This window comes from Cyprinodon tularosa, unplaced genomic scaffold, assembly GCF_016077235.1.
Source record: "Cyprinodon tularosa strain WSP-4 unplaced genomic scaffold, ASM1607723v1 ctg437, whole genome shotgun sequence".
In the NCBI taxonomy this organism is placed as follows: domain Eukaryota; kingdom Metazoa; phylum Chordata; class Actinopteri; order Cyprinodontiformes; family Cyprinodontidae; genus Cyprinodon; species Cyprinodon tularosa.
In genome coordinates, this window is record NW_024039160.1 from 1 (window position 1) to 22,947 (window position 22,947).

The 22,947-nt window shown below is 36.9% G+C and overlaps 1 protein-coding gene across 13 annotated transcripts in view; it reads left to right on the top strand.

Annotated features, from left to right (window-relative positions):
- Positions 1-460: 460 nt before the first annotated feature.
- The window catches only part of LOC119792970 (ELKS/Rab6-interacting/CAST family member 1-like), a 163,860-nt gene continuing 141,373 nt past the window's right edge, over positions 461-22,947 (top strand). For all 13 annotated transcript variants that reach the window (XR_005282049.1, XR_005282050.1, XR_005282051.1 and 10 more), the window contains exons 1-2: positions 461-542; positions 716-871. Coding sequence is in view for 10 of the 13 variants with exons in the window: in XM_038299841.1 (XP_038155769.1) it covers positions 480-542; positions 716-871 (219 nt within the window). In the remaining 3 variants the exon portion in view is untranslated. The remainder of the gene's footprint in view (positions 543-715; positions 872-22,947) is intronic.

Consider the following 22,947-nt stretch of genomic DNA (forward strand, 5'->3'; position numbering starts at 1 on the left):
GTGCAGAATTAAGGATTAAGTATTCTAAACAAAAATCCCTTCAATTGGATTTTTACATCCTATACAGATCAACCTTTGAAGCATCTTTTGATTCACTTTCAGCTTCCTCTCCTATTTTAGAGTTTTCATTATTATAGCGAATCTGAACCCTGTAAACCTAGAGTTATTAATCTAAGGTTATTATTGTTTTAATCATTTGCATAACTTGGTTTAAACTATAGTTTATAGTATCAGTCAGAGGAAAATTAAATAAAAGCAACCCCCCAAAAATGATGTCATTCAGCTCAGCAGAGGCCTGGTAACGAGTTGCTCATTAAATCCAGGTGTGTTGTGGAAGAGATGCATTTAAATGGGAGGGATGGCAGCTCTCGAGGACTGGACTTAGATACTACTGTATTAGATGTTGTAGCAGAGCAATGAAATTTGTTTCATTGAAAAAAAAAAAATCTTTTGTGTTATTCCAGGTCAGAGACGGGGCAATGTCTGACCTGCAAACGCAGTTGAGAGAAGTTCTTAGAGAAAACGAACTGCTGCGTAGAGAAGTAAGCCTGCATTTCTATTTTTATTGTTATTTTTTTAATGTTCACTTTACGTTCACCTCCTGTGAAACATTCTATTGTCTTATCTGATGACAACTGAGATTATTATTGAAATCTTTTGTTGGAAATGAGCGCCCAGATTAATTTAATGGATGTTTTTTGTTGTTTTTATGCAGCTGGATTCCAAAGAGTCCAAATTGAGCTCCTCTATGAACTCCATAAAGACATTCTGGAGTCCAGAGCTGAAGAAAGAGAGAGCGGTGAGAAAAGATGAAGCAACAAAGATGGCTGTGTGGAAGGAACAGTACAGGGTGGTGCAGGAGGAGACGCAGGTAGGAATATAAACCTGTTTTTGTGACTGTTTTCTGTCTTTATAGAAAAATAAAGGAAAAGCAACATTACTTAATAACATACAGACATTTGCATTATATTAAACAGAGAACATAGAACAACAGGAAGCCTTTATTCAAGCCTGTATGAGTGAGTAGGACCGTTTCAGATATAAGCCTAAACTACAAGATGGAGACGGTGGCAGAAATCAAAAGGCTAATTTGATGAGCTGAAAAACCATTAAATGGGATAGAAATTCATTATTTCCAACCTAACTGGAACCCATGCTCTCAGGTAATGTACAAGTAAAAATAAAGGCATGAGGTCTTTTTTTAGCGCTGCAACTAACGATTGTTTTGCAAATCGATTTATCTGTCGATTATTATTCTGATAGCAAAAGGCAAGGCAAGGCAAATTTATTTGTATAGCTCAATTCAGTACAAAGACAATGCAAAGTGCTTTACATGATTAAAATATAGGAAAATAAAACAGAATCAAAGCAAGTAGGAAAAAACAAAAAATAAATAAATAGATAAATAAATAAAATAAAAAATGCAGAAACAAAAAATAACATTAAAAACATTAAAAAGTTGAAGTAATGATGTTTCAGTTGAACTGTTTAACTAGAACAGTCGAAGACCATCCTAAGCAAATGTGTGTTTACACAAGGTACAAAAGGTTCCTTGAAGATTTTTTTACGAAATTAAACCAGATGAAACTAAAACTTTTCCTCTTGAGGAGTTCTGGGTAGAGAATATTGATTGACAAAATATTTTGAATGCAAAATGTTTGTATAATTTGTACAATCTTGGTATAATTACTGCTCTAAGTGGGTTGCTTTGTCAGTTAAAGGCCTATTTTATAGTCTAAACTATATACCCCAGTTAAAGATTAATCTATTACTAAATTAGTTGACAATTATTTCAATAACCAGTTAATCACAATTAATCAGATTAATTGTTTCAGCCCTAGTTTTTTGTATCAGTGGTGTGATTAGACCTCATCAACGTGTATTTATTAGAGATGTGTGGCTATTACACCTTATATTACACCTTTAATCAGTTATATTGTTCCAATCTCCTTGTAATTTCTTTTCACTGAAAGGGTTCAAGTTTTGACGATTTTGCTTTTTGCCTGCATTGTTGCTTAACAGCAGATTGGAGTTTTGTAGAAAGTCAGTCATAGTGTACCTTTGATGACGCTTTATCAAGACTCAGAAGACCAACAGAAAGTCGTTCAAATTGTGAAGTGAAATCTAAAAAGTGCAGCATGCATTTAGCCCACCTTAATGAACACTTTGCAGGTATTTACCAGGTCTCTACCAGCTCTAAAATACTAGAGATTGCCGCGGCTTCTCACCTGGATTCTACCTGGGCCATTCTAACACTTAAATATGCTCTATCTATCTAGGCTTATCTTACCAGCCTTCCCATTTCTTCTACAGAAAAAAATCCCCAGAGCATGATACTGCAGCTAACATTTTTCAGTGTACGGATTGTTTGCAAAGTGGTGTGCATTTTTCTTTATTTTAAAATTTTGCTGCACAAAGTTCAAGTTAAGTAACTTTCAGGTTTAATGAGGGGAACACAAAGGTGAAGCTCTTTGCTTGAACAGGAAACGATAACAAGGCAACAATGATGATGCAGACAGGAGATGAATAATGAGGTAAACAGGGCTTGGAACGGAGAGTAAAACGCTGCCCTGAGAGCTCTGGTTAACAGATGTAATGTTGAAAGGAAGGATTTGAGGATGAGGATGTGCAGGAGAGATGGACAATCCAAACAGAAACGGTTCAAATTAAGATGACTGATAATAATACAAATCATAGTAATTATAAAAAAAGATTATAAATCAATAAACAGAGAAAAAAATCTGCCTTTAATTAGGACAGCTGACTTAGATTTATTTTTTATAACAATAAAAGTAGGGGTGCAACTAATGATTATTTTGCAAATCGATTAATCTGTTGATTATTTTTTTTCAATTAATCGATTAAAAGGTTTTACTAAATTAAACCATGTGAAACTAAATATTTTCTACCTGAGGAGTTCTGGATAGAGAATACTGATAGACGAAAAAAATTTTTTTTTTATCTTTAATGCAAAATTTTTACATATTTTTTTTTACAATTTCGGTATACCGTAATTCCTGCTCTAAGTGGGTCGCTCTGTCCGCTATAGAGATGTTTTACAGTCTCTATACTCCAGTTTAATTAATCCATTACTAAATTAGTAGACGATTATTTCAATAATCGGATTAATCCGTTTAATTGTTTCAGCCCTAAATAAGAGTAAACAAATAGGTGCAGTAAATTCAATCATTTAGAAATACAAGTAAATCAAACTACAAGTGTTAAATTGATTTATAAATTGATAAATTGATTCATACAGTTCAGACTGGTTTCTGAATACATCAGGGCTCATCTTCTTCAATGTTTCTCTATATGGCTAATAGCAATCAGAATTTCCTTTTTCTTTTCTTTCTTCTCCGAGTTTAAGAAAAAATAAAATGCTCTCCTTTAGGTTCAGAATGATGTGGGATTATTGCATTAATTTGTCAGGATTATCCCCCTACAAATGAAAGTTAGAGATAACAGATTGAAAATGATTTTAGCGTGATCCAGTGTCAGCCTGCCGCCACGGCTGCAGGCAGGGCTTATTTAAATGGACGGTGTTGGTGGATTTGTCTCACTGCTGTGAGTGAGGAGCCACAGATGAGGCAGCGCGGCCTGGTTTGGGGACTCCCAGCTGTCTGTTGGTGCTGCAGCCATCTGGATGAGACAGAGACTCTGCATGTCTGGCAGCAGGCTGAAATATTATACAAGAGATGACATGCACACACGCTCGCTGCAGCCACAGCGCCTCGTTTCTCACATCATCACTGGGAATCCACTTCAGAAAGCTTTCTTTAGACCTTTCAACATATTGCTTTTTTAGTTGCTTAGTGGCATGTGTATCTAACATTCATGTTCATTTATTTCATGTATAGTACTAGTAGGAATGCATTTCCATTTGTATGATATGTAGATGTTTCTTGCAAATGCATTGAGTTAGAGTGAAGCCTTCAGTGAAGATGATCAGATGCACAAATCGTTAATGAATTAAGTCTCACATAGGAGCTGATAGTGCTGCCCTCAAATGCAGACTCTTTTCCCTCTGGATGTTTATTCTGTGCTTTAACAGAGAATAATCGCACATGTTGCAACAATTAAGAAATATTCTCTCTGGAGAGTTTTCTATTTCTTGCTTTCACCTTTTTCTTCATTATTTCCACTTTCCAGGCTTGAACCTTCTCTTCGTTTAGCGCCGGCTCTCCTTTCTCTGTCCTCCCCACTCAGTCGTTGCCGTCATCTTGGTGTTAGAAATAGGATTAAATTACCTTCCAGAAATTTTAATAAATATGAGTCCAGACACATAAAAGCCAACTTACTCCCCCGCTGAGGAGGACTCTTCTCTTCTTCACCCTCTGCCTTTTTTCCTCCCTCCACATTTCTCTACTTCCACCTCCTCCTTCATGTCTGACTCATTATCTTCTTCTCTTTTCCTCCAGCTTCTCTTTATCTTTTTCTTCTTTTATCAATTCTCTCTTTTGCCCTTTTTTGCATAAATTTAAAAAGCAGACTGGACATTTTTAATCTCACATTTACTTGGTCTCTATAATATCCTGTAAAATATTCACACTCAACTATGCTGATTAATTACGTCAAAGTTCCCTATTCATTTTTGGTACAAATGACTAAAAGTTGTAAAAGTAAATCCTAAGCTAAATATTTATTAAAAATCCAACTATTAATTTAAAGAAATGTATTAAACATATATTTTTTTCTGAAAATTAATGTCGTTGCAAATTAATACCTTTACTGGAAAGACTTTTTCCCAGCAGCACTTTGTCTTCTCCTATAACATTTCACCAGGTTGCAATGCCCTGCTCTTTAGCTTGCCCCACAGATTTATATAAGTTGACATTTTAGGGATTCCCGCAGAAGAAGGCCTGTGTTCGTCTTCATCTGTCCATAGTTGTTCATCATTGTTCATCTGGAAGATCCAGTATCCAGTGTCTGGTGTGTCTGGGCACAATGCCACTCTTACAAGTTTCCTAGGAGCTGTATAAGATGATCAGCCCACAGCCTGCCAGACCCTACACCTTACTTAACAGTAAACAGCAGGGCTTTTACAGCTGTGCTTTGTTTTTAAGCTTGTCATGTTGGTGTGTTAGTGGCCTAAAAGATAGAATTGCTAGAATTTAGCAATGTCAACATGTTTATGTATGTGATGGTAGGACAGATGCTGTCCTGGTATCCCTCCTGATTTCTCTCTTTTTGTTTTTTTTTATTTAAGTATGAAAGCTATACCTCGGTGAAACAGTTAGCAAGTTGGCCAATCAGCTAGTTCTTATTGTTAGTTCCTTTGCCTGATGTAAATACAGAAAAAAAAACATATCCAGTGTTGGCATTAATCTTTATAATTCATAATAAGACCTGTTAGACCATAAAATACCTAGTTTGTTAAATATATTAGTAATTTATACTTCTCCATTAATTGTTGGCATCTTCATTGAGACTCATAAGGTTTGGAGAAAAGAATAGGAAGTTATTGACGCCCTATATAGATATAATAGCTTATAATATAAATAATGATAATACAGTTAAGCTTTTTAATGGTCAGCTTTGATTGAAAATAAACAGAAAGACAAAGCATTACACGTGTATCTGTACATACACTGCAAGCATGTTTCTATATCCTCGTGGGGACTTTCTATTGACTTCCATTCATTGCTAACCTTTTTCTACAGCCTAACCGTGACCCTAATCCTAACCTTAAAGGAGAAGTTCGGTTTTTTACACTTTAAGCCCATTTTCTGTAGTGTCCAGGATGAAATCGAATGATCGACACCAAAAGTTTGACAATTGCTCCTGTCTCTGCTTTTTGGCTCATTTAGAATCAACCCCTGGCTGCTTTAGAATGGCTAGCATAGAGCATGTCCGATAATGTCCTTAAAACAACCTTAAACGTTCTTTTTTAAAAATATGCTACTCACCGTGTCGTCAGCGCTGTTCAATGACGTTCCAAAAAAAGTTTCGTAAAGAAAAAACGTTCCTGTAGTGTTTTATTTAGCATTTTGTAAATCCCATTGAGTTCTGTAGGAATAGTCAATATTCCGCTGCCACCGGAAACGGAAATGGGGCCTGTTTACACAGTTGTAGTCTTTTCGCTTCACTCTGTGTACTCCGACGTCGAGAATCAAGAATCCACCTTTCGTATTCCATTTTCAGAGTTTTTTAAAGTGTTTAACAGAGACGTTAGCACCTCGACGTCGGAGTACACAGAGTGAAGCGAAAAGACTACAACTGTGTAAACAGGCCCCATTTCCGTTTCCGGTGGCAGCGGAATATTGACTATTCCTACAGAACTCAATGGGATTTACAAAATGCTAAATAAAACACTACAGGAACGTTTTTTCTTTACGAAACTTTTCTTGGAACGTCATTGAACAGCGCTGACGACCCGGTGAGTAGCATGTTTTAAAAAAAGAACGTTTAAGATTGTTTTAAGGACATTATCGGACATGCTCTATGCTAGCCATTCTAAAGCAGCCAGGGGGTGATTCTAAATGAGCCAAAAAGCAGAGACAGGAGCAATTGTCAAACTTTTGGTGTCGATCATTCGATTTCATCCTGGACACTACAGAAAATGGGCTTAAAGTGTAAAAAAACGAACTTCTCCTTTAAGCCATTACGGCTTCATATCTAACCCTTATCCTTACCTTTAACTCAGTTCACACCTTAGTCCTAAGTCTAACACCTAAGCCTAAAAAACATTTGTACCCATGGTACCCACTAGAGTACTCGGTCCCCCCCTTCTTTAAAAAGAGGAAGCAGCTAGTTTAACCCTAAAGCATAAATGTTTCCCTCTGCATCCTGATGGGTTTTTTTCCCCCAGAAATTTTGACTGAGATCAAGCTTTACTTGACTCCCCAACATATTTTCTATCAAATGTCTGCATAAGGGTGGAAGGGAGAAGGAAAGTATAGAGATGTCCCGATCCAGGTTTTTGCACTTCCGATCCGATACCGATATTGTTTTTGGTCTTCCGATCCGATACCGATACTGGCCGATACCAGCCTATTCAAGCATGCATTTAAGTTTAAGTATTTAGCCTTAGTTGTAAGACTCATGTTGAAAAGGGTTTTAGTACTCTTGATAACATCTAGCCAGCTGAATTAGGTGAGATTGAATAAAACACAGTGATTGGTAACAACAAATTTACCTGTTTATTAAGAGATAAACACAAACTGGACAAAATTATGAATAGCAATCTGAAATTGCACAGTGAACAGTAAAACCGTAAACAGTTAAAGGTGCAAGTATTACTGTAAGTTTTAATAAAAATGCAAAACAGACAAGAGTGGAAAATATTCTATTAACTTAGAATCAGGACTCTACTCTTGAAAAAAGACACTGCTTAAAAAAAAAATCAGTGCAAATAATAGTGAACTATTACACAAAAATGCCTTATACTCCCCAATCTCCTCCACACCTAGTCTCCATCTACACATCGTGCAGGATAAAATAATCCCACACGGCTGACATTTTCCCCGCTATCTTCCAATTCACCTGTTTTAATGGTTAGGCCGGGAGACAGACCCAAAAAAAACCTGTGGGTGTGTTGAAGGTGTTCTGAAAAATGCGGACCAGATTCGGGGAACACTGGCGCAAAATAGTGGAATGGATCGTTTCAATCGGCGAAACTGGAAAATACGGACCGGATTTTTAAAAAAAAACTGTATCGGCAGTCTGGATCTGCATTTTTACATTCTTTGCCCATACGCATTCTTTTGCCAATATCGGCGTCCCGATCTGATCCACGTATCGGATCGGGACATGCCTAGGAAAGTATGCAGGCAAAAATGTGTCACAGTCCTTAATATAGAAACTAAATACTCACAAGTACCAATAAAATAAAAAAAAATAAAAAAAACAGCAGCTGCTTAGAGAATATCACACTGACTGGCAGCACTGTAACGAATCAAAAAAAGAGCAAAACATTGAACCTTCTTGGTGTTTAAACCAATAAAAAATCTATCAGTTCTAACCCAGTGCTTTCTAAATATCATTATATCTTTGGCCTTTATTTTATGCCCAGTGGGTAAACTTTCCCTCGCTGCACCTTCTACTAATTGCAACTCTCCATCTCTTTTCTAACTGATCTTTGTTCCACTGTCGTTTCACTCCCACCACCACATTCCTTCCCTGTCACAGCCGCCCCCCCACACGCCCCACTCTCCATCTGGACCCGTGGAGCTGCTCGGTTCGTTCCAGAATTCATTATAAAACACTGGACACACGGCTTTCTGACTAAATCCAGCATTCAGTCTGCTGGTTACGATGAGTGTGGTCGGTCCCATTTATCACCTTCACCCCGCTGCCGTGCTTCACTCTGTTGCTTGGGTCTGAATGTGTTTGTTCCACCTCTGTGATCACAGAAGGTTAGGGCAGAAAGGTGGAGAAACCAGGAATGGGAGGGAAAATTATAGGAATGTGTGGAATGTACAAACGCTTTCCCCCACTATTTCACCCTTACTTTTCTGTGCCCTCCTTTCTGGCCCTTTTCTTAAACCCGATACTCCGACATAATCCGAAGTTAAGCTGCAGGAGAAACAGCATCACTGCGTCCAAATGACACCTCAACGTTCCCATAAATCAAGTTTGGATTTCTCTGTAGCGTGTGCATCGTACTCCTTCCTTGGCAGAAGCTAGTCCTAGCACTAAATCACTGCAGATGAACAATGACCACTCTGTTTGTCTGTCTGTTTCTGTGAGTGTGAGATGCAATCTATCATCCGCTGTACTGCGAGCAAGCCATGCTGACGTCAGAGGCAACACGAGTGTGAAAGCGCCTGAGAGAGTTGAAGAGGAAAAAAAGGCTTCAGATATATAATGTTTTTACCAGCAGATTTTCAGTAGAAAACATTTTCTACCTGCTTCCTGGCCTCTGTATGTTTATGTAAAATGTTTTCACAGTTTTTTTATATTGAAGTGTCGAAAACCATTTTTCTAAGGTATGAAACAGTTTTTTTTTTTTTCAGAAATTCAATGTCCATTGATCATGCAAAACTGAATCTTTCTTTATTTTAGATAGATTATTCTAGTTGGTGCAGCCATTTTAAATTGGTGGCAACACTATCAATGGAATAAATTACTAAGTCCATATTTTCATGTGTAATATGACCAACTGAAGACCAACACTGTAGTGGTTATTGATTAAAAGATGGAGCTTTAAAAGAGAAAATGTATTTCCATAAGATTATCACATATTTACCCACTGGGCCATCATTAATCTAACATGACTTATTGATGGTTGGCCTTCTTGCACTTATGGTTCCCCACCAAGAAAAAATAAAATCCATAAACTCTGGCCATTGTGGGGCCTACAAAGCATTAACCAATCCACTTCGCCTACTGTGGAAAGTGGATTGGCTACTTGTTTGTTAATCAACCATTTTGCGTTCGTGCCCCTAGTACGTATTTACCAAGGCTCCAAGCGTTTGGCAAGCGGTCCGCCGTTACACCGAAGCACGAAAAAGTACTCCTACGCTTTTTTGCTGCTGTTCTTTTTTTTTTAGCTCAACTGGAGCATCAATGGCCGAAAAAGATTCCTGACAAACCAAACCGGAAAAGAAAGCCTTTTATTGGATGAGGGTGAGCAGAGAAGGGAGCCCGCTAAATGAGTGTTTAGGAGATTCTTTGCAGAGGTGGTGTGCCCCGAAGGAGCAGAAGGGTCTGAAAACTGATGTTTTGGTTGCAAAACTTCTGCTGATCAGGAAAATTATGTTTAGCTCTGTAGTTAACGCTGTATTTTTTAAAATCATGAAACATGTAGAGTCGAAAAACGTGCATCGTGGCACTTTGCTGCCTCTAGATGAAATAGAAAATTACCGGCGGAGGCGTTTCTATTACGAAGGAGTGAGCACTGATGCAGGCGCACGATTCAAAAATACACAAAGGGCCGTTGGACATATCTTCCATCACAGATTCCTACCTTTATGCCATAAGCAATCTAATTTGTATCAACAGTCCAGTTTACTACATACAGCAAACATGGAAGAAGGTTGTTTGATAATTTGAGACCGAGATGTAACTTCTAATAGTGGTGGAAAAACTGACACTACTGGAACGCCTTATCTCAATGCTGAAACACTGTGGTGGTGGAGCAAAGAATGTACAAGTCAGTTCAGTGTTCACAACACTATTAATTGTACAGCAAAAGCTGCTTGGTTAGCTTTTATATATATATATATATATATATATATATATATATATATATATATATATATATATATATATATATATATATATATATATATATATATATATATATATATATATATATATATATATATATAAATGAGCATTTTATAAAACAACACCACAGCTGATGGAGTTTTGGATAGAGAATGTTTTACAAAGATTTGTCATTTTAAGTCGGAAATAAGAAAAAAACGTTTTGTTTAATTAGACCTCTTAGGTGGGTTATTCTTTTCAGCAAATTTGTAATTTTTTCATTGATCCATTATTTTCCAATCAAATTATAGTTTCAGTAAATATAGTGGAGCAAATTTTTTCTTGCATAAAGCCAGTGTTTGTGTTTTCAATGAAATTATAGGAGATTATTTGTGGCTCGATGCACAAAAGTTCTTTGTATTTTGAAGATGCTGCAGCTTCCTGTTGCATATTTCTGCTGCATTGTCTTTTCTCTCTTAACAGTCCGAGCATTGGTGGGAAGCAGAAGTCTATTCATGTAGTTTTAGATGTAAATGCATATTCATAGATTAGAGAGTTAGTGTTTATTAGTTCTTGTTTGATCGAGTTTTATCCAGGTTTATCTGTCCTCATATCAAAGTAGCAGTGTGTTGCTGTATGTTGGTGTGACTTCAGGAGTTAAAGTCAAACAGACAGTCCCTGTTAGACCTGGGCTGCCTTACAGGTCAGAGATTGGATTAGATGGATGGAGGTGAGACAGAAAATCAGAGCACTTCTTTTACACCTTTCTGTTGCTTCCTGTCGTCCATCCATCTTTTCCTGTAATGCTTTTTTGACATCAGGAGAGAGAAACTCAATCTCAAGTGTATTTTCCACTTCATGATCACAACCAGAACGCACACACAAACCAAACTTGCTATACGTTTTTTTTGCAGAGGAAATTATTAACTGACAAACTATTATTTTAAAGAAAAGTAAATCTAGTAGGTTATTGGTTTAAAAAGCCATCAAGATAAAATCTCTAGTAATTAATGATGGTGTTTGAATTAAATCTATAATTTTGCATTTTTAGTTGTCCATCTAAACACAATAAATTGCATTTAGAACTCATAAAATGCATGCAATTCTTAAAAACCAACAAGGAAAGGGTATAGCAATAGTAAGGCAAAGAAATAACTAGCATGTGGGTCTTTTTCATTTTTTTTTTTTTTTAAAGACACAGTATAATGAGTAAGCTAACATGTTAATTTTTTTCTTTTGATAAACCTCTATTTTCTGTTTCCAGAAAGAAATAACTCTTATAGAAAGGCTGAGGAAAAAAGCATAAGACATGAAGTAGGACTCCTTAGGACCTGGGGAAGATCTCTCACGGATTTAACACCACTAACATGTACTTCTCAATATTAGCTGCACTTAATCTGCAAATCTTTTATCTGCAATTATCTTTCACTATTTATCCTGAATTATAACCCCACATATATTTATTAATCTTATAGCCTCTTACAATTACTCCCTGTTTATATAAAAGATTTATATTCAATACATACATAGTCTCCTGGATAGTCCATACATAGTCCTTCTAGATAGTTGCAAACTACATTTGGTTGCTTTGTACTTGTGACAGTGTAATGACAATAAAGTTGAACTCTATTCTATTCTAAAACTGCAGTTATGATCTATTAGACAAAAAATAAACAGAAATAAGAAAAATTTACACTTGAAATTTGTATATTTTCCAATGGAGCCGATAGGATGAAAGGGGAACTAAGCAATTGCGTAAATATCGGTAATCAGAGACAGCAGTTGCTTAAGGGCCCACAACCTCTTAGAGCCACTGACACCTGCTCATATAATATGTTTGAAACCTCAGTAAAGATCTTAAAAGAACAATGTATTTGAGTATTTTATTTTTTACACTACAGCTTGAAATTATGGGCAACCCAGAGCGTAGATTAACACCATAACCGTTACGTACAATGTGTTAGCGACGATGGATACCAAAAAGAGGTATTTGAGCGGATTCCAAAAAAAATGTGTGATCATACACTACTAAGAATTTCATAATTGTATCTTCTTGGCCGATTTATGGAACTATCGCCTTATCCTGAACCTTTATCACGTGTTCTACTTCATATGGGGCCCAGCCAGATAATGTTGCTTACGGAACTAAGTGTATACATTACATAAAGAACTATTAATAATGATTTACCTGTTTAAACAAAACATTTGTCTGGCTGATTGTGTTAATTAAGTAACTTAGTCCTAGAAAATTAAACATTTTATTCTGAAGTTTAAAGACAGTAATTTGATTTAGCTCTTGTATAACATCTTAATGTGGCATCTTTGCTTGTATTATTACAAGTAGGAATGATTTGCTTGTGTTGTTTGAACATGTTAAAGCTGAAACAGCTGTCAGAAAGATTCATAATACTTCGATTCAGCATCTTTACTCCCTGAGTGAAGACTTATAATCACTTCAAAGCACTTAATGTTATTACAACAGAATCCTATTTGAGCATCTTGCATTTCTCATTTCATTACTTTGCCTCAGCTCTGAGGTTTTCTGCACAGAGCTCAAATCTAAAGGAAATTTATGTTGCCAACAGCTTTCCTGTGTTGGGTTTCTTTTTACTGTATAGAAAAGAGAAAAAAAAAGGCCCCATCGAGAGTTTGGATGCCAGCTGGCTCTTAGAAACGCTTTGCCCAGCGATCTGTGCACTGCCATAGTCGCAAAAGAAATAGGGAGAGATGGATGGGGGTGTGGCAGCTGGTGAATAATGGACCGGGAGGATGGAGTGAAATGTAAAGATGTGTAAAATGTTTAAGAGGAAAAGAGAATAAATCAGCAGACAAAAGGATGGATGAAGACAGAAAGTGGATTCTGAGAGGAGCGAGGGAAAGAAAGGAACAGATGATGATGCCAAACTGAGCTGAAGGAGCGGAGGAAATGTTGATATGGGGCAGATTGATGCTGAACCTGTGGGGACTGGATGGAGAGAAAGTGGATGAATGAGGTGGTTTAGTGCAGGTTTGTGTGAGGAAAGCGGATAAATCACGATCAACACAATAACAACACTACAGAAGATCGCCTCGTCTGTAAGTGACGATTACAAGAGTCTTTCAGCAAAAAAATAGATTGGAAGGGGGCGTGAAAAGTGATTCCCTGGAAAAATGCTGAGCATGCATTTAACAGACATATGCACAGAGATTTTACAAGACTTTTCTACATTACTCATGGTAACACCTAGTAAATGTAGCTTTACTTCCCATCTACGTCTCTACAGTGGGTGTAGAAGCTATACTCTAGTTTTTTTTTATAAGACGGTGACTAATCATTTTAGAGGTTTTTGCACATTTACACTGACCTTTATCCTGTATTATTAAACAGCTCTCGGTAGCTGGAAACGTAAATTCTAAAATCATAAAGCAGAAACCGGATAAGTTTCTGTTTAACGGTTCTGGCTGCTCTTGGTTGTGTGTGAACTATCCTGTAAATACCAGGGCTGCAATTAACAATTATTATACTAATCAATTCATCTTTCTATTATTTTTCCCAATCGTTTGATTAATTATTTGATAGCAAACGGCACTGTGAAGAATTTTTTACAGAAATACACCATTACACCTCTGAGTTTCTCTATTAGCTAAAGGCATATTTTTGTGTCTTTATACCCCAGTTAACTATTAATCAATTACTGAATTAGTTGATGAGTACATCAATGATCAATTAATCTTGATTAATCTGATTAATTGTTTTAGCCCTAATTATCTGTAGATATTAGATTAGGTTGAAGATTATTTCAATAATCAATTAATCACGATTAATCCAATTAATAGTTTCAGGCCTAGTAAATCAACACCAAATATGATAAATGAGAGCACTAATACCTATGATTATAATATGGGGCTGCCATCCACCAAAAATTTACCCCAATCTACTTTTGCTGTAAGGCGGAGTCAGTCTTTGGTGGCCGAGGTGTGCAAAGGCGCAGCAAAAAAAAAAAAAAAAAAAAATCAATAAAGCATATTACAAACACAAAGAGGAGACAAGCAAACACAAAAACAAACACAAAATTAGACTAACATAAAACAAATACAAAGGAAATGGTATTGCATGTAGCAACTGCAAGAAAACAGCTGCAAGGTAAGAAAAACTGCAATCACAGAAAACCAAGCAGCAAAGTGAAACATTCTACAAACACAAAACCCACTGCATAAATGACCCAACAACACATGCAATGGAAAAATCCTGCATGTAGCAAAAATACTGCAATTTACAAAAACTAGCCCCCTTTAACAGAAATGCTCCAGACCACTAGGGGGAGATGATCATCAACTCATGTTGGACCAAAACTTTGACATTACTGCAATCTATTATCAGACCCTTAAATGTGATGCGATTCCAGACGACATATGGAATATGTTTTTTAAAAATAGGCATTTTTAAAAAACATTTAATCTCTTAGCATCCTGTTTACGCCTTTACTTATGAGTAAATATGAGATGATGATTATCTCCCCCTAGTGGTCTGGAGCACCTCCATGATGTAGCCTATTTCGCTGCTTATCGTGACTTGGAGTTTTTGCTACTTGCAGCACTTTTCCTTTGCCTGTGTTTTGTGCATTGGCATAATTTTTGTATTTGCAAGATTTACTCATATTTGTATTAACCGTATTTTATCAAGTTCAAAACATAGATTTTATAGTTGGCAATGTTCTTAGCTTTTATGTATCTACAGCTTGCAATAGAATTTCTATTGGTTTTTATTTTTTAGCTAGGATTACATGTACCAATGCATTATTTACTAATGAAGATTTTTTTTAAAATCTTGATTTTATTTTTTTTTATTTTACCAACCTGATGGATTCCTTGAGTTCCCATTATGCAGAGTGGCTAATATAACCCTGAGACTTTTCGGTCTTAGACGTAAAGCCATTGAAAAACTAACAAATTATCTGAAACCACTAACTGAAAAGATTTACTTTTTTTGTTTTCATTTTTGTTCAAGAACAGGACCAGACTGATAGATCAAAATGAATTTTTTACCACTTTTATTTATAAAGGCAAATGTAGAAATATTTTTTTTTATTTGTACATTTTTTATTAAAAAAGGAGGAATAAAATCCTTTGGTTGAACTTGGTATGAGAAATATTGAAATCGCCCAGTCCTGCTGAATAGTAAATAAAGAGTATATGTACATTTCTTGTTATCTGGTGGTACTTCTACTCTTCTGTACTTATTCTTAATTCCAGGATAAAAAAAAAAATCAGAAAGTGACATGAATGTGACATTAGGTTGTTTTTTAACGTAATGAGATTTTCCTATGGAAAATATTCTGACCTCACATAAATATCTGTTTTCTCCTCTTCTGATCATTTCTTCTGAGCTTTCCATTTGTAAGCTCATTAGTTAAATAAATTTGTATATGTGCCCATTCACAGCTGAACCAGATATTTACATGCATTGCATAAAAAGGACCTTTTGTCTCATGAAATTGGACAAAACTTTTATGAGTCTTTTAGGTTTTACTTAATATGTTTGTCATTACCAAATGTCAGTCATATTTATTTGTACTAATCTCTTATTATTAGGAGTTTCTTCTTGTTCAGATCTTGTAATTGCAACTTCTCCAAAAAGCATGAAAACCTGTTATTGCAGACTAAACTGAAACCTTCCTCTAACGTTAGCTTCTGCACAGCAAGCAATAGAGAAAGCGATGTTCAGTGGAGAAACCTATCTGAGCGTGATTCTGTTTGTCAGGGGGAATATTACACGGAGCGGAGCTGAAGGAAGCAGCTCGCACACTCAGCAGAAATGTTTGAAAGCGGTGTTTAAGAGAAACTATCATATCTTGCTACTTCTGTTCTGCTTGTGGACGTATGACTCATTCCTCTCTGTGTGAAGTTTTTCACTTACTTGTGTTTTTAAACCTAAGAAGCAGCTAGAAATAGTGATTTGTATAATGTTATTTGTGCTCTGCTGTGTTCTGTGTGTTTTTCCACCTATGAATGCTCATCAGTAACAGATGGTCCTTAAACCGGCGTGTTTGCTCAGCCAGGAGGAAGGGGTAGGTGAGCGAGAGAATGAGGGGATAAAATAAATATAGAGAAAGAGGCGGGAGGGGGCCTGGATTACAAACATGACGAAGGATGTGTGGTGAAAATTTCACACAGAGAGAGAAGAGGGAAGGAGCAGAGGCTTTAACACGCAGGAGGCTTATAAAACCTAAAGTCAAACAGGGGAACGACATTTAGCTGCATTCATTTATCAGTGGAACAAAAGGGAGACAAGACTGATGAGAAATGTAAAGAGAAAGAGAGGTTCAGTTTGTTTTACACAAGGCTGTGACTTTGCTTTCACTTCATCCACTTTCTCCCTCCTGTCCCTGCAGTAGTCATGTCTTCCCTTATAAGGAGTGAGTCTGGGAGAAGTTGTCAGGGAGTGAACAGAATAACAGTGCAGCCACTCCCACCTTTTTTTCTCTGCTCCTGCAAAACTGAGCAGTTTAATAACAGAACGTTGACAGAGAAAAAAACAAAAATGCAATTAAACAGGCGTAAGAACCACCTGCAAACAAAACTATTTCCTCTTTTCACCAATTTTGTAACCCTAACCATATACGTGATACAAACTGATAATATAAAATTGTTAAAGTGCGGGGTAGATTTTTACTCGGCCCCCTTTACTTTGTCATGTCTGTTTAAAATCAAGAGCGAAATGTTGCATTAGGGGGTCAACTTTTTGGTAAAACGGCATTGAGATGGAGAACAGACGGGTCAACACACAATGACTGCGTTGCTCAAAGAAATGACTAAAAAGGTGGATGTTACTCTGGGGTAGCTGCAGAGTCTGAACCTTATGCTAGTTGGGATCCTTTAGCAACACGGGAGATAAAATTTTTACTGATGCTCTCTATTCTTTTTGACAAAGTCTGGGTTATTTTTGCAAAGATGACTGGGAAAAATAACTCAATCTCTAGATGTGTAATTCTGGTAGAGGCCAAAGTTGGTTTTGGAAGAAGTTTTGATAGATGCTTCTTTTGGGGAAATCATAAGTGTTGTCACCAAGTATCCCAATAGAATACATTAAGGTTCATGGTTGTGATTTGACCAAATCTTGAAAAGTTGGAGGTAAAATTATTGTTCCATCTCAATGGAAGTGTTCATTGGTACTGATTCAATTAGCACTCAGGCCCAGGTTGTAATGTCCTAATTTGACAGCTTTTGTCTGCGTTTCTTTGTAAAGGTTCTCCAGAGTTTATCCTACAGATTGAAACCTCATTTTTTGCTCTTAATGTTCTTTAGAAGATCCTGAATATTTTCTGGCATATTTAGCTCTGGGCGCTATGAGCTATTTCAAAATTTCTGATTTATTCTGCTAAAGCCATCCTTTTGTTGAATCATTGTCCTAGTCGATGGTAGAAATAAAACCTAAGCTCCATTCAGTGTGGGCCAAAAGTTTAACTTTGGTTTTATCAGTTTCCAATAAGGTTATAGATGAAAGGAGGACTGATATGTCCCCATCTGACCCTAATGTCATCACATATGGATAACATCAACCGATTAACTGATTCTTTTGTACATTTAGAAGCTTGGACACACTATGGATCTAATACACTGCACAAAACATTTAAGGGAACACTCAAATAACACATCCTAGATCTGAATGAAAGTCATATTTTCATTGAATATTTTGTTCTGTACAAAGTTGAATGTGCTGAAAACAAAATAAAAAAAAAATCATCAATGGAAATGTATTAACCAATTGAGGCCTGGATTTGGAGTCACAGACATAATTAAAGTGTAAAAACTCACTGCAGGCTGATTCAACTTTGACATAATGTCCTTAAATCTGGTCAAAATGAGGCTCAGTGTTGTTACTGGCCTCCATTTGCCTGTAGGACCCTACAACACCTGTGCATGCTCTAATGAGGTGGCGGATGGTGTTTTTAGGAATGTCATCTCAGACCTGGACTAATGCATCCACCAACTCCTTGAAAGTCTGTGGTGCAAAGTAACAATGGTGGATGGATCCAGGTCTGGTGAACAGGCGGGCCAGTCCATAGCTTAATTGCCTCCATCTTGCAGGAACTGCTGTCACACTCCAGCCACATGAGGTCTATAGCATTGTCCTGCATTAGTAGGAACCCAGGGCCAACCGCAACACCATAAGATCTTAGAAGGGGTCTGAGGATTGGTTTCTGTTTGTGCAGACACATGCATATGTGTGGCCTGCTGGAGGTCAATTTGCAGGGCTGTGGCAGTGCTCCTCCTGTTCCTCCTTGCTCAGAGGCAGAGGTAGCGGTCCTGCTGCTGAGTTGTTGCCCTCTTAACGCCCTCTCCATGTGTCCTGGTGTACCGGCCTGTCACCTGGCAGTGCCTTTAAGCCTCTGGACACTACGCTGACAGACACAGCAAACCTTACCACAGCTTGCATTGATGTGCCTTCCTGGACAAACTGCACTACCTGAGCCACTTGTGTGGGTTGGTTGGTCCTTCTCATGCTACCACTAGTGTGAGAGCATCACTAACATTCAAAAGTGACCAAAACCTCAGCCAAAAAGCATAGGTACTGATAATTGGTATGTGGTCCCCACCTGCAGAATTACTCCTTTATGGTGTTTTGCTATTTGCCATTAATTTCCTCCTGTTATCTTTTCCATTTACACAATAGGATGTGAAATTGATTGTCAATCAGTGTTCCTTCCTAAGTGGACAGTTTGATTTCACAGAAGTTTGATGTAATTGAAGTTATATTGTGTTATTTACATGTTCCCATTATTCTTTTTGAATCGGGTATTTTTAATCCTTTTTCATGTTGAACTTTTTTATTTGGATCCAAACTAAGACAAGCTTTGGGTTGGTTATATTTTCCTCCACTGTCGCTAAAACCAAGGTTTATTTAAGAAAAGTAATGCCGTGGGGCATGATGCTGCCATTTGTATTTGTTGTTTAGGTTCAAAGTATGTATTAAAGGTAAAGTGGTGGATGTTCTTTTTCCGGGTGAATCATCAAAATAAATGGTCCTCCTAATTGTCAATCATTCTGGTGATATGTTTACGTAAGGCCGTCCTACGTGCTCGTCCACATTTTCACTTACCAGTACTGAGTCTGACATAGTAGGAAATGTGCAAATTTTCATTTGAAAATTAAGGTTTTTGGAAAGCAACCTTTTAAACAGAGCTTGCAGGAACCTAATCTATGCTCCCACAAGGTTTATGGAGGGTTTTTCCCAAGTCTGGATGTTTTCTTCGGAAGAAAACCCTTCGTATACTTTCTCCTTATTTTTTCTTGTTCCTGTGGAAATAAGCCCTCAACTTTTTCTAAATCAATTTCCTCCTCCTCATTATGCTCTTTATCCTCCACCTTTATCCTCAAAGAAACAGAAAAGTGTGTGTTAATCTCCCTCTTGTCTAATGCCTGAGTGGGCGATGCTTTCAAACTCCCTCACGGTCATTACACACACACACACAGACACACACGAAGCATGGCGACTGCTTCTAACATCACATGTGGGCTTTGGCGTGCGCTTGCCGCGTGTGTTTGTGTCCGTGGAAAAGTGTGTACATGTGTTCTTCTGTCACAGCGTGTGTTGTTTACAAAAAACAGGGGGAGGCATGACTCACCCTGGGAGAGCAGGATAAGCGAAAGATAAGATGGAGGAGTAATGAGGAAGGGATGCTTAATTTTGGATGACAGATGAGCACTGGCCAGAGGGAAGGATGGAAAAAATTGTCACTATATTTACAAGCTGATTTCCTCTCATCCTGTCCTCTCTGAGTCTGAGTTTAATTTCTAGTGATTGCTCATTTTGGTCCAAGACATCATTTATCCGTCCTTTTCTTATATATTTTTTTAAAGTTGTACTTACTGATTGTAAAGTAGGAAAGATTGCTGCTGATTTGCACAATATAGATTTAAAAAGAGCATTTTTAAACTATTTTAGTATCATTTAGAAAATTAAAATAATGTAACTTGTGGTGCATTTTTTTTTTATTAGTAGCGGAAAAATTATTAGGAACTATCGGTCCAAATAGAACCTAAATTTAAACATAAAATGTCAAAATTTTTACCTTGAAGTTTGTTGGAAATTTGTCTCTTAAGCTCTAATATCCAGCAACTGTTTTATTAGAATAAAGAAGAGTTAAGTTATTGAAACGTCTCAAGGATTAAAATCTTTTTATTTATTTTTTGTAAAAAGCAATAGCATTTTTATTCCTCTGAACCATTAAAGAATGATTGGACTCTTTACTGATTTACTTGCAGTCTTTGTCTTGATAAAAACATCATCCATAAAGAAATTATTTGCTGCTGCAAATCCTGATTTAGTTTACTGTCTCAAAATCCTGCAGTTTATATTTTTTAAAGACAGCAAATTGATTAAACTTTACTTTCTACCATGATGTTTGCTTCCCTTTTGTGTGTGGAGGACATTTTCCTCTGAGTCCTTTGTTACCCTCATATTTGTGTAGGTGTTTAACAATAGTGCAAGTCATCATCTCTCCACTCCTTAAGATTTCTGCCTAATGCTGGAATTCAAATAAAGTTTTATTCTAGATTTCTCTTACTCCACCTCATCATTCCTCTCGCCTCCGTTTCATCCTGTAATAATTTTTAAGCAGTAAAGCTTAATAATTCCCTAAGTAGCCACTATTATGTTATTCTTATAGATTTTTCTAAGGTCCTCATTTTTTTCTATAATCTTTTTGCTGCTGTAAACACCAGAATTTCCCCATTGAGGGACAATAAAGGGATTTTATATTCTATTTTGTTCTATATAAAAAAAATATTTCTGTATTTTCTAAATAGCTTAAAGATGAGCAAAACCCCAAATTACCCTTATAAAATGAATTTGAAGGCTAAATACAACTTTTTAAAAAGTGGCTCCTTTATCATTAATTACTGCCTCATTGCAGCATGGTTTAGGGGGGGATCAGCTAAAGACTACTGGGATGTAACGAGATCCTTAATCACATTTTTTCCTTTCACTAAATTTCCCATTAACATGCATGGTCATGGAAATCTAAATGGCCAGCTTCTTGATGTTTTTTTTTTGTGCCGTTTTCTATTTGTATTTTTTATATTTTCAATTTAATAAATGATAATTATATTAACCAAAAGTAAACACTAAAATAAATCACTGTTTTGAATCTATATAACTTATAATTTTTTAACTCTATTTTATTATTGATAATATTCCCATGTTTTGAGATGCTGCTATATGGTCCTTCCAGGGGGTGAGGGGTCTATATCACATGCTGGTGGATCCGGCTCAGCCTGAGAAAGCAGCAGGAGCGCCCTCCATGTGGGCCCTCTACCTGTGAGGAGGAATGTGGAAGCCAGGGGGTGTAGCTTATTCTATGGAGGACCGATCCTGCCATCATTAAAAATACGTACAGAAATAAATGAAGGACTTACTAATATAAAATTGCTTGAAAAAGTAGCTAATAATATTAATTTGTGTGCCATTAAATGTGACAAAAATAATAAAAAGAAAATATTTCTTCATCAAAAAATATATATTTTAACTTTTAACATTTTTATTGAAGTCTTTATTTTGTCTTTGTGTATATATTTCAAGGGGGGTTTTTTTGTTCTGTATTTTCACTGCAACCTTTTTTATTTTTTCATATTTATTCACACCAACATTTTTAAAAGATGTTTTTATTTTTGTCTAATAATGATTTACACCACAACATTTTCAAAGCATGTTTTTACTTCACCATAAATATTGCTTTTAATTTTTTTTTTATCATCCTTGTATTTCTGAAAGAATGATTTATTTCTGCCTCTAACTTAACTCTTTTTTTTACGCCTGCCCTTATTATTTGCTTCTCTTTTTCCACTTCGTCCACTTGGGTCGTCTGCAGTCCTTAAAGGAATAGTACACCCAAAACATGATTAGCCTTCATTTTCTACTCACCCCCATGCTGAACAATACCCTGGAGTACTTTTTTGATATCTCAAATGCGTCTGGAGATCTGGGAGGCTATTTGCTGTCTGCTGACATTCAAATAATGGAGGTGCCCAGCGCCCGAGGCAGAAAGGTCCATAAAAGTCCACAAAAACGTGTCAATATTCCTCCATACTGCTCGTCCAATGTATTCCAAGTGTCCTGAGTGGGTAGCATCCAGAATTTACTCGAAACGAAGTCATTTAGAATGTTTTTAGAGCATTAACAGTAGTGTATAGGATTTCCTGAAAGCGCGCACACGCGCGCTCACGACGCTACGGAAACCGCGGCAGACCAAACCGGATGAAAGTGCGCATTCAGCTCGGCAAAGAACTCATGCTCTTCCTCAACACTGAAGTCCTCAGACATTTTTCTTTCGTTGTTTCTTTCTTTGCACAGGTAAACAGCACATTTCTTCTTCTACGCTTGCATTATTGGAAGAGCAGACGCTGAATGCGCACTTTCATCTGGTTTGGTCTGCCGGCTTCCGTAGCGTCGTGAGTGCGCGTGTGCGCGCTTTCAGGAAATCCTATACACTACTGTTTAGGCTCTAAAAACATTCTAAATTACTTCGTTTCGAGTAAATTCTGGATGCTACCCACTCAGGACACTTGGAATACATTGGACGAGCAGTATGGAGGAATATTGACACGTTTTTTGTGGACTTTTATGGACCTTTCTGTCTCGGTCACCATAGAAATCCATTATTTGAATGTCAGCAGACAGCAAGAAGCCTCCCAGATCTCCAGATGCATTTGAGATATCAAAAAAGTACTCCAGAGTGTTGTTTAGCATGGGGGTGAGTAGAAAATGAAGGCTAATCATGTTTTGGGTGTACTATTCCTTTAATGTTTAAACGATGCCGG